This window comes from Anolis sagrei, chromosome 4 (assembly GCF_037176765.1).
Source record: "Anolis sagrei isolate rAnoSag1 chromosome 4, rAnoSag1.mat, whole genome shotgun sequence".
Lineage (NCBI taxonomy): Eukaryota > Metazoa > Chordata > Lepidosauria > Squamata > Dactyloidae > Anolis > Anolis sagrei.
Window position 1 is genome coordinate 75,934,365 of NC_090024.1, and position 15,597 is coordinate 75,949,961.

Below are 15,597 nucleotides of genomic sequence, written 5' to 3' on the forward strand. Positions count from 1 at the left end.
GCATTCAAAGCATCCCCTACAGATGGCCATCCAGCCTCTGTTTAAAAGCCTCCAAAGAAGGAGCCTCCACCACACTCCGGGGCAGAGAATTCCACTGCTGAACAGCTCTCACAGCCAGGAAGTTCTTCCTAAGTTCTTCCAAACTACAATTCTTGTAGTTTGAAGTCATTGTTCCGCATTCCAGTCTCTAGGGAAGCAAAAAATAAGCTTGCTCTCTCCTCCCTATGACTTCCTCTCACATACTTATACATGGCCATCATGCCTTCTCTCAGTCTTCTCTTCTTCTGGCTAAACATGCCCAGCTCTTTAAGCCACTCGTCATAGGGCTTGTTCTCCAGACCCTTGATCGTTTTAGTTGCCCTCCTCTGGACACATTCCAGCTTGTCAACATCTCTCTTCAATTGTGGTGCCCAGAATTGGACACAGTATTCCAATTGTGGTCTAACCAAGACCTGAAAAATAGTAAAAGAAAAACCACAGTTCTTTACCCATGGTTCTCCTGTATGGTTTGACCTGTCCTTTAGAACCTCTCATGATGCAACCTAAGTCATTTTCTTTACACCATTTGTTAAAGTTCTCCACTTTAATGAAGATTTTGGCTCATTCGCCTACCATCCTACTTAGTGTAATTTGCTATCTAATCCTAGTTTACCCAAATAATGAGTGGTTACTCAAATGGATACTATGCAAGTTGAAACAATGTTCAATCCAATGCTGTTCCTGCCCAGGGGTGTGCCAGAATAGTAGCTGTACCTGGGTTAGAGACATTTGTGCTGGCAGTTGGGGCTCTTTCACACTACACAACTACAGCACCATGGTTTAATCCTATGGAATTCTGAGATTTATAGTTTAAAGAGGTGTACAATGGGCCTTTGGTATTCTGTTATATTCAATGGTATAGTAAAATTATGTCACTTGTATAAAATGGCAAAATGAAGGTTTGGTTTTTGAATTTTTTTTCAAGCCATGGATGGTGGAATCTATGGATGCAGAATCGGTGGATTTGGAGGTCCGAAGGTATTTATATTTTAAAGGAAGGAACTGGTAAAACCACTTTTGAGTATTCCATGCCTCAAAAAACGTTATGAAATTAATGACACCAGCATAAGTCAATAGCTGACCTGAAGGCAAATACATATGCATTTATGGTTCTCAACCAGAAAGTTCTCATGCCTTTGACCAATCTGCCAGCCCCAGGATGCCATATGCTGCTGAAGATGGGATCACACTGATATAATTCTGAAATGTGAAGGAACCCAAGTGTTGCTGAGTTCCACTACCAATCAGCTCTAGTCAGCACAGTAGTTCAACAAAGTCTACAGGGCTGAAGGCTGCTTCTGATGCAAGACCTTTTAAGGAGTCTGATGTTTTGTTTCAATTCAATTTTCAGCTTCAGGGTTTTTTAAATTCAATTTTTAACTACCAGAGCAATTGCACCAGCAGCTTTCTATGTTGAATGATGTCTGATACAAGTTAGCAGGAGACTATTTCATCCAATATAAGAGACTTCTGCCTTTAAGTTAGAATTGCACTGCCTGCTTATAGTTTCAGGCAATGACTGAAACAGTATACTGTATACCAGCGTTTCTCAACCTGGGGGTCGGGACCCCTGGAGGGGTCGCAAGGCGGTGTTAGAGAGGTCACCAAAGAACACAAGAAAATACAGTATTTTCTGTTGGTCATGGAGGTTCTGTGTGGGAACTTTGGCCCAATTTAGTCGTTGGCAGGGTTCAGAATGCTCTTTGATTGTAGGTGAACAATAAATCCCAGCAACTACAACTCCCAAATGTCGAGGTTTATTTTCCCCAAACTACACCAGTGTTCACATTCGACCATATTGAGAATTTGTGCCAAGTTTGGTCCAGATCCATCATTGTTTGAGTCCACAGTGCTCTCTGGATGTAGGTGAACTACAACTCCCAGAACTCAAGGTTAATGCCCACCAAACCCTTCCAGTATTTTCTCTTGGTCATGGGAGTTCTGTGTGCCAAGTTTGATTCAATTCCATTGTGGGTGGAGTTCAGAATGCTCTTTGCTTGCAGGTTAACTATAAATCCCAGCAACTACAACTCCCACAGGACAAAATCAATACCCTCCCCCAATCTCACCAGTATTTAAATTTGGGTGTATTGGGTCTTTGTGCCAAATTTGGTCCAGTGTATGAGAATACATCCTGCATATCAGATATTTACATTATTATTCATAACAGCAGCAAAATGACAGTTATGAAGTAGCAATGAAACTAATTTTATGGTTGGGGGTCACTATAACATAAGGAAGTGTATTAAGGGGTCATGGCATTAGGAAGGTTGAGAACCACTGCTGTATACCTTCCTTGCTTTTCTCTCTCCTCCCCCCCCCCCCCACCCCACTTCATCAGTTGTTTCCTTTGTGTCAGATTTTAAACTTGTTCTTTTCGAAATGCCAACCCTATATAAATAAAACAATTCAATTGTATTTTGCATCAGGAGCATAACTTTATAGCTGAGCTCCTGTAGCAAACTGCAAGCTTAGGCATTTGTGAAATTTTAGTGCAGTTCTGTGCTGTGTGTCTACCTCCATGTTTACATTTGATTACTTATTCTATTTGTAATATTTTGTTTATGTTTGGTCCTCCTCCATTGTGTACAATTGTGATTGTTAACTACAAAACTGAGCTTGGAAATGAACCCACTATTCAGTGTGGTTAATCTATATATATAAATCTGTTAGGTTGGTTCAACGGGACAGCAAAACTCCACAACCCCCCAACGAAACTTAACCAAAATTCCCATGCCCATAACACAACCCACAAGGTACAAACATATCTACTCAAAATGAAAAACAACACAACAACACACTCACAAAACGGCAAAACAACAAAACTCAAAAACCCCTACGAAACTTAACCAAAATTCCCATGCCCATAACACAACCCACAAGGTACAAACATATCTACTCAAAATGAAAAACAACAAAACTAAAAAAAAACAACGAAACTTACCCAAAATTTCCATGCCCATAACACAACCCACAAGGTACAAAAATATCTACTCAAAATGAAAAACAACACCACACACTCACAAAACAGCAACACAACAAAACTCAAAAACCCCAACGAAACGTAACCAAAATTCCCATGCCCATAACACAACCCACAAGGTACAAACATATCTACTCAAAATGAAAAACAACACAACAACACACTCACAATACGGCAAAACAACTGAGCATGCGCATTGGCACCCAGCCGCAAGTTCCCTGGGCGCGCACACAGCCTTCCGGCCAACGTTCCCTCTGCGGAAGCCATGCCCACTCCAAGCCCCGCCGCACCGCTTCCTGCACACACACACCCCCTGCCGCATGCACACACACAACCCCACGCTCCCTCACTCCCCTCACCACCGCACACACACACGCAACCCCACGCTCCATCACTCCCCCACCGTCGCACACACACATGCAACCCCATGCTCCATCACTCCCCCTGCCGCTGCACACACACATGCAACCCCATGCTCCATCACTCCCCCCGCCGCCGCACACACACACGCAACCCCACTTCCCCCGCCGCCGCACACACACACACAACCCCACGCTCCATCACTCCCCCCCCGCTGCCGCACACACACACGCAACCCCACGCTCCATCACTCCCCCCACCGCTGCACACACACGCAACCCCATGCTCCATCACTCCCCCTGCCGCTGCACACACACATGCAACCCCATGCTCCATCACTCCCCCCACCGCCGCACACACACACGCAACCCCACTTCCCCCGCCGCCGCACACACACACACAACCCCACGCTCCATCACTCCCCCCCGCTGCCACACACACACACGCAACCCCATGCTCCATCACTCCCCCCGCCGCCGCACACACACACGCAACCCCACGCTCCATCACTCCCCCCGCCGCCGCACACACACACACAACCCCATGCTCCATCACTCCACTGCCCCAATCTTACCTCCTTTTACTTCACGCCACCTCCAAACCCCATCCCGCCCCTTCCCGCCCTGTCAAAATCCAGGAAAGGCAGGAAGGAAGGAAAGAAGGAAGAAAGAGAAAGGGAGGTAAAGAAAAAGGGGGAAGGAAGGAAAGTTAGAGAAAGAAGGAAGAAGAAAATGAAAGAAAAGGAAAGATGGAAGGAAAGAAAAGAGAGACAGCAGAAGAGAAAGAAAAAGGGGGAAGGAAGGAAAGAGGTAGGGAAGGAAGAAATGAGAGACAGAGGGAGGGAAAGAAAAAGGGGGAAGGAAGGAAGGAGAGAAGAAAAAAGGGAATGAAGGAAGGAAAGAGGGAGTGAAGGAAGGGGGAAGATGTAGAGAAAGAGGGAGGGAAGGAATAAAGGAAAGAGAGAAGGAAGAAAAGAGACCAGAAGAGAAAGAAAAAGGGGGAAGGAAGGAAAGAGATAGAGAAGGAAGAGGAGAAGGAAAGATGGGAGGGAGGGAAGGAAGGAAGGAAGGAAGGAAGGAAGGAAGGAAGGAAGGAGAGAAAGAGGGAAGGTTGGCCACAGCAACACGTGGCGGGTAAAGGCTGTTATTTCTATTATTATTATGCTATTATTCCTATTAGACCCTAGGGGAATGGGAGAGGTGTCAGGTCCCAGAGGCAATGCATAAACCCAGTTGTCCTAATTCCAACAGACCTCTGAGGATGCTTGCCATAGATGCAGGCGAAACGTCAGGAGAAATGCCTCTAGAACATGGCCATATAGCCCGAAAAAACCCACAAGAACTGAATGCATTGCATTATTGTTATTGTTATGGTGGTGGTGAAATAAAAGGAAATAAAAAGTGGAAGAAGGAAGCAAACAGGGAGGAAAGAAAGGCAAAGGAAGAAAGGGGGAGGGAATGAAGGAAAGAGAGAAGGATGAAACCAAGTAGTGAAAGAAGAAAAGAAAGAAAGAGGTTGAGAAGGAAGAAAGGAGAGAAAGGGGGAGGAAAAGGGGGAGGAAAAGGGGGAAGGAATAGGTAGGTACCTCTCTTTCATAATAGTCCAGATATCTAACTCAACTTTGAAAAGTTTAACTATAGGCCACAGCAACACGTGGCAGGGCACAGCTAGTACTCAATAAATCTGCATAGTGTTGCAACCTGAGAGAATAGTTAGGAATAATCCTTGAGCAGGGATGGATTTAGTGTATTTGAGGGTCTGGGTGGCCAGGTTCAGAATATTCGATTACATAAACTTTACAGCAGTTCTATGTATCTTTACTCAGTCCTCTGGTATTATGTGGTGCTGGATCTGCACTGCCCTATATCACAGGATCGTATCCCAGGTTTTCTGCTTTAAACTGGATTATATGAGTCAGCAATGCCAGATAATCTGGGACAAACAGAAAACCTGGTATCGGATCCTGGAATATAGAGCATGTCTGGAGGAGCCCTGGGTGCAGGCCCATAGCCAGGATTTTGATTTGGGGGGGGGGGGCTGAGTTTGATTCGGGGGGGGGGGGGTCAGGATCTACCCTAGCAAACCTTTTATAGCATTATCCCAATACCCCCATGCGTATGGGATATATTGAGCATGGTGATCAGATCATGATATGAATAAACATAACAGTTTAAATAATGTACCAGTAAGACCTTCTCGCGGACCACCCAGAGAATTGGGGGGGGGGGGGCTGAAGCCCCTCAAGCCCCCCCCCCCCCGGCTATGGGCCTGCCTGGATGCATGTATGCCTATGTCTTTGAAGGGGACATAAAGAGAGCCATGGTGAATCTGATTGGTGCCCCAGCTTTTGACATTCCTCATGTTATCTTCATGCATGTGAGGAACTGTAGTGCCTGGAAAAGAAATTGCTGTCTACAGTATTGAGAACTGAGAAAATATGTTGCAGCATTAAATGTCTACATTATTTAGCAGAATCCATAGGGAGAGGCTAAACATTTATAAGAATGAGAACTGTTATTCCTGTCCAGGACTGCAACATACATTTAAATTCATGAGCTGATTAGACCAAATTAATCTTTTATTATTTAGTAATTTATGGCCAATTGTGTGGTGCCTGTTTTTATTTTACAGATGTACACAGCTTTTATCATCTGCAATTAAAATGAGCGCAGCATTCCCTGGCCAGTTAATGAAAGTGAAATGAATTCCTGTATTATGTGAATAATATTTTTCCACTGTTTTGCTTTTGTGTAAAAAAAAATATGTTTCCTGGTTTTCAATATGTTTCCATGTGATCTCATTAATTCAGGCTTCAGGACAGCTGGAAGCTACTGTAAAAGTGTGATTTTAATGTACCCTTACCAATCAAAGGCCCTGACCATGCTTCCTCCAGCCCATAAATACTTTTCATTTTATAGATATGAAATAATCCTGGGCAACTGAACACAGCCATCAGCAGAGTCACGAGACGTGCAGTTGAAATGGTTGTTTTCAATTCTCCCCACCCTCCAAGATAATGGTCTGCCGCAATAGATCCGGAGACCCTTTACCCCACCCCTGGATATATTATACATCTGTTCCATTTCAAAGCCTGGTTTAGGTTTCCAGCAAATATTTCGAAATCCATCCTGTCACAAGCATTGTTTCCTAAAACGTGCATTACCTTTTTGTGTCTTCCTGAATAACAAGGGAAAAAAAGACATGTAATAAAAAGATGATTGGAAAATTCCTAAACCAGTAGTTGTTTTTCACATAGATATTTGCTGGTGTGGATGATCAAGCTAGCCTTTCATTTGTCAAGAGGGCCTCCTTTCTGAAAAAGAAGTCCTTACTTTTGGATATAAGCATATTGATAGTTGCAGATATATATCATTGGGTTGTGAGTTTTCCAGGCTATATATGGCCATGTTCCAGAAGCATTCTCTCCTGACATTTTGCCTGCATCTATGGCAGGCATCCTCAGAGGTTGTGAGACCTCACAACCTCTGAGGATGCCTGCCATAGATGCAGGCAACATGCCAGAAGATAATGCTTCTGGAACATGGCTATGCAGCCCGGAAAACTCATAACAACTCAGTGATTCTGACCATGATATCTTCAAATATATCTTCAACAATGGAGATATATTTCATATTTATGCCAAGCATTTAAAAGTGAATTATTTACAACAATCATTGAGTTCAGATTGGGAATAAAAACAGAAAGCAAGTGAATTCTTTCAAGCTCCCACTGAGGGCCATTTCACAATTACAGTGCTGTTCCTCATGCAAGAATCCTATGGAATCCTGGGGTTTGTAGTTTGATGAGACACTAGAATTCGCTAGCTAAGAATTTAAATGCTCCTCCATAAACTTCTAATCCCATGGTTCCATTGGATAAAACCATGGTAATTGAAAATTGCATATAATTTAGTGATAGCATAGCATGAAAGGGTTAGTTTCATAACAGAATTTTTTTCCCAATTTTATGTAAATTGCCAGTCTGAAACATTCCGCATTATTTACCTTCACAGTGAAACTGGGATACTAATTTTATGACTTCCCTGTCCCAACAATCTGAAATTTAGAAGGAGAAGTCATCCATTCATGTGCCTCTTGATCATTCAATGATCAAGGGTCTGGAGAACAAGCCCTATGAGGAGTGGCTTAAACAGTTGGGCATGTTTAGCCTGCAGAAGAGAAGGCTGAGATGAGACATGATGGCCTTGTGCAAATATGTGAGAAGTCATATGCTTCTTGGCATGGGGTTGGACTGTATGGCCCACGAGGTATCTTTCAACTTTATGATTCTATGACTCTATGTGAAAGTAGTTTCAGCATTGTGACTTTTGATTTTCCTGGAAGGAATGGTTTCCACAGTTGACTAACCCTGCTTGGGAATAACTGCAGAAGCCACTGACGTTCAGTTCTTTGGAGCTATAATATTCTGTGGATCCCTTTTGCATGCTTAGTATTTAGACTCTGATTCTGGATTGATCCCAAACATCTGGGTACTGTTTCTGCACAAAGACCCACATTCAAAGCCCTGTGTATGGATGTATTTGTGTGCATTTAAGTTTCTGCTCTGTTTGCAATCAGGTAGCCTTTAATCTTATATGCCAAGTTTTAACATGTAGAAAAAGTTTACAACAGAACCAGGAGTTCATAAGAGAAGTATTGATACAAGCAGATTAATAGCCACGTGAATCATGCTGCTTCTAGCAAAAAGAAATAAGTTATCTAGACTTCTCCATCTATGATGGAAAATACTCTAGAGGCAAATGATTATAGTTCATTGAAGCAGGAGGGAAGCTTGAAATGTTTCAATAGCCCCTTCTGAGCTTTTGTTTAGTGTCTTTGACATGCATTGCTCACTCAGTAAGGTAACAGTTTTGAGACTTTACAGTTTGCAGTTCCAGTTGAAACATAACTGCTATAACTAAAACCTTGCAACATTCTTACTTATAAGGTAAAGACAGTCTTACGAGCACAAAATTTGGATTTGCATGTGCTCCAATAGCTTGGAAAAAGTTACTTTTAGTCTGCAACTCCCAGAATCCCCTAATCTGAATGAGTCCTTAAGGATCCTATGAGTTGTAGTTCAAAAATAATATTTCCAAGTACGTGCTCTCTCTTCTTGTTCTCTACCAGCAAATACGGCTTCTGGTTTAATTCTCCCTCCACACTTCCCCATTTTGTTTATAGATGGAAAGGAAAAACAATGAGTTAGAGCAGAGTTGAGCAACTGCAAGGTACAATATTCACGCTGTCATGGATGACAATAGCTAACTTTCATCTAAAAATCTTCCAGAAATGTGACCCAAAAGAGACCAAGCCACTAACCACAGTATTGAGCAGCAAATTGGTGTTGGTGTAATTTCTGAAACATTTTGTACAAAAGTGGAATGCATGGGCTACTTAATTTTCTACTGTTCCCGGTCCAGTGCTTTTGTGTCTGTGTGAATGGGCACATACATACACACAAACACATTCATTATCACCTGTCATCTGTCCAAAATAATATTGTTATGACTTGATAATAGTTGGGCTATTATAGACATTTACAGCTTGAAAGGAGGGATAGCACTAGTATTTTTTGCTTTTGATAGAAGTTTTTTATGAATCATGTTTTATTAGATGTCTATAACAGACAAAAGTACTCAGCACCTGGCAGGGCCGTAGCCAGAAAATTTTTTTGGGAGGGGTTGAAATTTTCACCGGGGGGGGGGGGTTGAAACCTGCCTCCTAGCTCACGCTGAAGCAAAGAGCACAGCAGGGGGCAGAGAAGCCTTCCATAGCCTGCAGCTCCACCCCTGTCAACCACCTCCACCAAGTCTTGCCTCCTTAATGAGAACATTCAACACACACACACACCCAACTTGGTTGCTTCACTACATCGGGTATTGCTGCAAGTAATGACAGTGTGAATAAATTGTCAATATTTGCCTGAGATAGTGCTTGCAGTTCTGGAGAGACTCTTAATTTTTTGCATCTCATAGACTTAGCATGGGGATTTGGTTAACCAGTTAAAATTCATGAGTAAACCAGGTTTTTTAAAAAAAATCTGAAATATTTCGGGGGGGGGGTTGAACCCCTAACCCCACCCCCCCTCGCTACAGGCCTGGCACCTGGATAAAAATATATTTCTCCCTCCATGTAGTACATTATCTGCTATGGATATAGAATCCATAGATACAGCCTCCCCTGTAGATACCAACATCCACAGATGCTCAAGTTTCATTATATATCATGGTGTATTAAAATATCCCTTATATTAAATGGAAATATCAAGCTTAGCTTTTGGATTTGGGGGTGGGGGGAAGGGGTTCATGCCATGTTGGTGAAATCCGTTGATGTAGAATCCATAGATACAGAATCCATGGACACAAAGGGCCAACTGTGTGGCAAGGCATGTTTAATATCTGGCTTCACTGTACAAAAAAGAATTGGTTATGATGCTTCTACCAAAATCTCTTGATATGCCACAGTTCTTTTTTGTGGTACAAAAGGTGGTGAATTTGCATATGGAGCTGCCAAGCCTCCACATTAAGTAAAGCAGAAATTAGTTCTTCTGCTCTATTACTGATTTCAGGGCCAGAAAGACCACATTGGAATTATGGCTCCAGTCTTTAGGACAATGCTGTGCCTGTTCCCAAGGCACCTTGGTTCAAAAGGAGGAGAGACAGATCTGTGCTTCTGTCATATTTCCACACAGGAGGGCATGAATGATCAGCGGTGTGGCTGTTTGATCCCATGGGGTACAATATATGTCCCATCTGCCAAGAAGTTTTAGCAGTGAGAACAACTTCCATGTGCCTGAAATAACTGCAGCTGTGGGCACTTTACTGCTTGACATGGCATCTGTCGAATCACTAGTAGCTTTCATATTTCCATGTGTTACACATTTTGCTGCCTTGTTAAAGTTTATTACTCAGCTCTCATTGTGTTATTGATCCTACTGGATGCTGCAAGAGTTTTATCTTTCGTTTTGTGTAATTTGCATTACTTGGTGGTATGTTATATCATCTCCCCTCCCCTAACGAAACCATATGTGATAGTTTGACCATAATAGAATGGTTTTGTAAAATCCAGTCCTCTATATCCACAAATTCTGCATTCATGGCTTCCACGATCCATGGCTTAAAAATATTCCAAAAAGCAAGCCTTGATTTTGCCATTTTGTATAAGGGGTACCATTTCACCACACCACTGTATATAATATGACTGGAGCATTCATGCATTTTTGTATCTATGGGAAACTCTAGAACCAAATCCCAGTGGATACCAAAGGCCCAGTGTAAAATTCAACTTTATATAGAGCATTACTAGCATATTAAATGTGTAGCCAGTTGACTGACCTGTTATCCCAGTAAATATGACAACTCTGGTCCCTCAAGGCTCCTGGGATGGAAATGAGGTAAAAACTTAGGGACTGTCAACAGTAGTGGAATCAAAGGATTGTATGTGAAGCAGCTCTTCCATTCATGATACATTTGTTGTTGTGTGCCTTCAGATCACTTCTGACTTCTTAGGACCCTAAAGTGAGTCAATCAGAAGGTTTTCCTAACAGAATTTATTCAGAGGAAGTTTGCCCTTGCTTTCCTCTGAGGCTGAGAGAATGTGACTTGCCCATGATCATCCACTGATTTTTAGTAGTTGAGCTGGGATATGAAGTCTGGTTTCCAGAGCCCTAGTCCAACATCCAAACCACTATTCCATGCGGGCTCTTATGGAACAATATTTTATTTGTTCTCCTGGATGTTATCCTATTTGTGGCAGAACGGAACTCTCCATGCTGCTGTCTTCCAAGTAGAGTAGACCCATCAAATCAGGGAGATTTACACAAGTGTTGACTTCCTCGTGAGTGTACACTAGCTGGCAGTAACAATTAGATTGAGGAGTATAGCTCTGAAGACAAGCTTGGTCTCTCTACCTTCAACTCCTGTAAATGTAGATCAAAATAAAGTAATTTGAAATAGAAGATTGCTTTGGCAAGCCGCAGACCTCTACTTTGGTAAAAACATAATGTCACCTTATCAAGAAAATTACATTTAATTGTACATTTTAGAAATTGTCGTTGGGCAGAAATCCCAATAGAATTCAGGTCAGGTTCAAAACTGGGGGGCGGTCTCACAGAGGAACAAACAGCTGTATTTTAATAGATGTTTCAAATGACACTCAGGTCTAAATGGAATAAAAAAACGTGCCCCCATTTAATTCATTTTCAAAGTTAAAGGTTTCAGAATTGGTGGTGATTGATGGATTAGTGCTTTTACAAAAGAAGTACCCTGGAAATATCATAATCTGATAGGTATTTTCTGCTCAAGGGGAGAAAAATGGGAGAAAGAAATCCATCATATATGAAATGGCTTAAAAATAGAAGCATCTGTTTTATAATATGTGGTGATCAGGGAGATACGCAGCTGCTCTGTATTATATGAATTATTGTTGCAGTGAAGCCCGAGTCTCTCCAGATAATTATCCAGGAATGTTTCAGATGACAGCATCTGTAGGAAAGGCACATGAGGTGCCTTATGGACTTGCCAGTTCTGCTTGAATGAGAATTCAACACCAGTCACTTCAGGCTGCCCAATATAATGTGGCATGATAATAGTGCAATCATGACACGTTTAGCTTTGTCTTTCAAAAACGAAAGACATCTCATATAGCTATGAAAAAGTGTTTGGCCTTTATATACTTAACATTTCATCATGCACATATTTCTAGTACATATTTCTGAGTGATGGTAAAAAAAAAAGTTGATAGAAAGTAAATCAACTCATTTAAGAGGTGGTGCTGGAGAGGACTTCTGCAGATTCTGTGGACTAGTAAAAGACAAACAAATGAGTTCTAGAACAAAACTGGCCTAGAAACCAAGATGGCTAAATTGAGGCTGTCATACTTTAGCCATATCATGAGAAGAGATGGTTCATTAGAACTGAAGGTATTATGTTATACAGTGGAGGGCAGTAGATAAGACTGCATTTGTTGTGGGTAGCTCAGATAGCAAGGGTGAGGAGATGCTGCTTGAAGGAGTTGGAGCCCAGTAGTGCCCAGCTGAACTTTGAAAAAGAGCCCATGGATGTAGCTACTACTTCTCCGCCTACAGGGCAAGTGCAGGTAAGCTCTTCTGATCAGGCAGAGGAAAGATTAAGTGCTCTAGCTTTTGTGGACCTGTGAAGAGAGAAGGCTCTTCTAGATTATCAGAGAAATGAGCTAGCAACAGGTAACACCTGAGAACCTAGCCTGTAAGGAGCTCAAGTGTGGCATCTTGCTGTTGGCAGCAACACCAGTTTTTGGAGCTGTGACCTCGGACTGTTGGCAATCTTGGATTCATGATCTTTGGACTTACTCTTGAACTCTGGCTTTTTGGATTTTGGATTGACCTTGGACCCTAGATCCTATTGGATTTGGCTGTGGACCTTTGGAATGGTCTCTCAGCTTCCCTGGTGTGTATCTCTTTTGTTGTCACCACTTGGTTGGACTCTTTGGCTTGAACTTGGACCGTTTGTTAACTCCCTGCTTGTAAATGAGGACAAGGCTCATGACAATATTCCAGATGGAGAGACTCAATCAGAGAAGCCAAGGCCATGAGTCTGTAAGGCCTGAGTGGGGCCATTGAAGATAGTGTGATTTGGAGATCTCTCATTCATAGGGCTACTATAACCAACATTGAATTGCACCAGCTAACAACAAATCATGGAGTAATAATAATTGCTATAATTTCAAAACTCTGTTTTTTGTTTTAAGAAATAGATGATATAGGAGGTATTGTCACACATATGAGTGAACATGCTGTGTAATGTGCTAATTTTGCTCTGTACTCTGCAGCTTTTAGTGTGATTGGAGGAAATGTGCCTTGATATGAGCATCCTGTGCCTTTAATGGTGAAATTAGACTTCTCTAATCTGGTGTCCTTTAGTTGTATTGGTCTACAACTCCAAAAATTCTACGCTTTTTATAGTGACATAACTGAGGTCTGCATAGTGCAGTATTACTGTATTTCACCGTGTAAAAGCCACACTTACTATTCCTTTTTTGGCCAAAAAGGTGTTCGTGGGGTTTGTGTGTTTGACTATAATGCAGTGAAAAAAATCCAGCTATGGCAGCCAAGCGGAGCCCCACAGCTGCAAAGGGGGCAGGAGTGAGGTCAAGTGCAACTATTATGCGAGGAACATAAAAATATAAATTTTGCCACACCAAAAATGGGGGTGCTACTATTACATTATGTGAGGAAATAAGTTGCTCATTCTGATGCCTAATTCAGTACAATGAACATAGTTGAATATCTGGTCATTCAAACTGAAATTTTTAAGAGCAAAGGGTACAAAACCAGATCTAGATCTCTTTGTGACTCTTTTGCCAACTTTTGAATTTTCTGTCAACTTTATTTTTTAAATTTCTTTTAAAAAGTAATACAGTTCTCACCCTTCTTCAGTTAATTTTTGTTGTTGTTCCTTATGCCTGACCAGAAGATAAAACTGGATGAATGTAAATGGAAGGAACTGAAATACTGATATTCCCCAAGGGCTACTTCAGCTTGACATCACACTTTTACAGGCTTGCTTCCCACATCTCTTACAATCCACAGTTGTCTTTTCTGATTAATGCATTAATGCATTAAGTGTATTTCATTTATATTTTATTTTTTAAAATAAAGCTTAAAATGTTTTCCATTTTGTTTAAGCATCTGATAGCATGTGGCTGATCAAATCTCTGGCATCCATAAATCTTCATAAAATAACCATTACCTTTTAAATTACTTATGTCATACCATTATCTCCATTGATGAAATTTTAAATGTAAGATTGTGAAGGATGAACTGCTAAAAGTGGTCTCTAAAGTAATAGTGCTAGATTCTTGTGGTTTATTATAGTAGGTTTGACATAAATATTTAATCCCTGTTGTTTTCCATTACAGTCCATCGTTGCCTGCTCTGGACTGGCAGTTGCCATCTCACTCAGGACCTTATGAACTTCGGATTGAAGTGCAACCGAAGTCCCACCACAGAGCCCATTACGAGACAGAAGGGAGTCGAGGGGCTGTCAAAGCCTCTGCTGGAGGACACCCAGTGGTGCAGGTAAGAACATCTCCTTTGGCAGTTAAGGCTGGGTGTGTTAACAGGAACACATAGAGGCCATATCTGCATTGTGACCATGGAAGTCGCCATCCGCACCAGGCCAAACCAGCTTCAGTGCCATGTTGGCATCCATACTGTCCAGTTGGACCAAGACTACATCAGCCCCACTGGACTGTCACCTTATCCTCCATGTTACCACTGCTGCTCCCCAAAAGCCAGGGAGCTCCCTGTAAGCATCTGGCTATCATGATCACATCTGCTGATGTAGTCATGGGCCACCTGCACAACCAACAAAGAGTGAGTAGAGAGAACCCATCCTTCTTGATGGTCATGTGGGCACCCCATTCCCTTATCCATGAAGGGGAAGTGTGATGGTGCCCATGTCCATCATGGATGGAATCAGACCAAAACAAACTTAATTCAGCTGTCCATACTGCCATGAAGCCCCAGGATACTCCATAGTTTCCTGAAAACTCCCAAGTATCCCCTGACTTTTGTCTAAAGCAGAGCAAAGTTATGTTAAGGGCAGAAAACACAGAATATTTATTTGAAATGAGTCAAGGTTTTATTCCTTTTTCTCATATATACACCCTTATAAATACTTCTTGAAGAATCCAGATTTCCTTGAGTCAGTTCATATCGGTCTCACATTGCCTATATGTACCTGTGCAGTGGTGTGAGTGCTGGACTAGGACTCTGGAAAGCCCAGTCTCTCCCAACTTCAGAGAAATGTAATAGCAAACCTTCTCGGATGGGACCTTGCCAAGAAAACCCTATGATAGATTTGTATTAGAATCACAGCAGTAACATGAAGGCACACAATAAGAGTCTTGATTTTGTTGACTTAATTTTACAAGTCCATCAACAGGTCCTGAGTTGTTGTCATTACCTACCATGGTTGTTATTAAAATGCTTTTGTTTGATTCTGTACATTGAGCATATGGTGAGAATGTTCACACATTTTTCTTGCTCTCTAGGGCTGGATCTACACTGCCATATAATCCAGGATCTGAATCCAGATTATCTACTTTGAACTGGATTATATGGCACTCATATAATCCAGTTCAAGGCACATAATCTGGGTTCAGATACTGGAGTATATGACAGTGTAGATCCAGCCTAAGTGTTTATTTACATGGCTTTTACAAGAGGGGAAT

At 41.9% G+C, this 15,597-nt stretch overlaps 1 protein-coding gene across 5 annotated transcripts in view; it reads left to right on the forward strand.

Annotated features, from left to right (window-relative positions):
- Positions 1 to 15,597, forward strand: part of NFATC1 (nuclear factor of activated T cells 1) — a 172,050-nt gene that overhangs the window by 37,534 nt on the left and 118,919 nt on the right. For all 5 annotated transcript variants that reach the window (XM_060774945.2, XM_060774944.2, XM_067467483.1 and 2 more), the window contains exon 3: positions 14,281 to 14,440. In XM_060774945.2, coding sequence (XP_060630928.2) covers positions 14,281 to 14,440 — 160 coding nt within the window. The remainder of the gene's footprint in view (positions 1 to 14,280; positions 14,441 to 15,597) is intronic.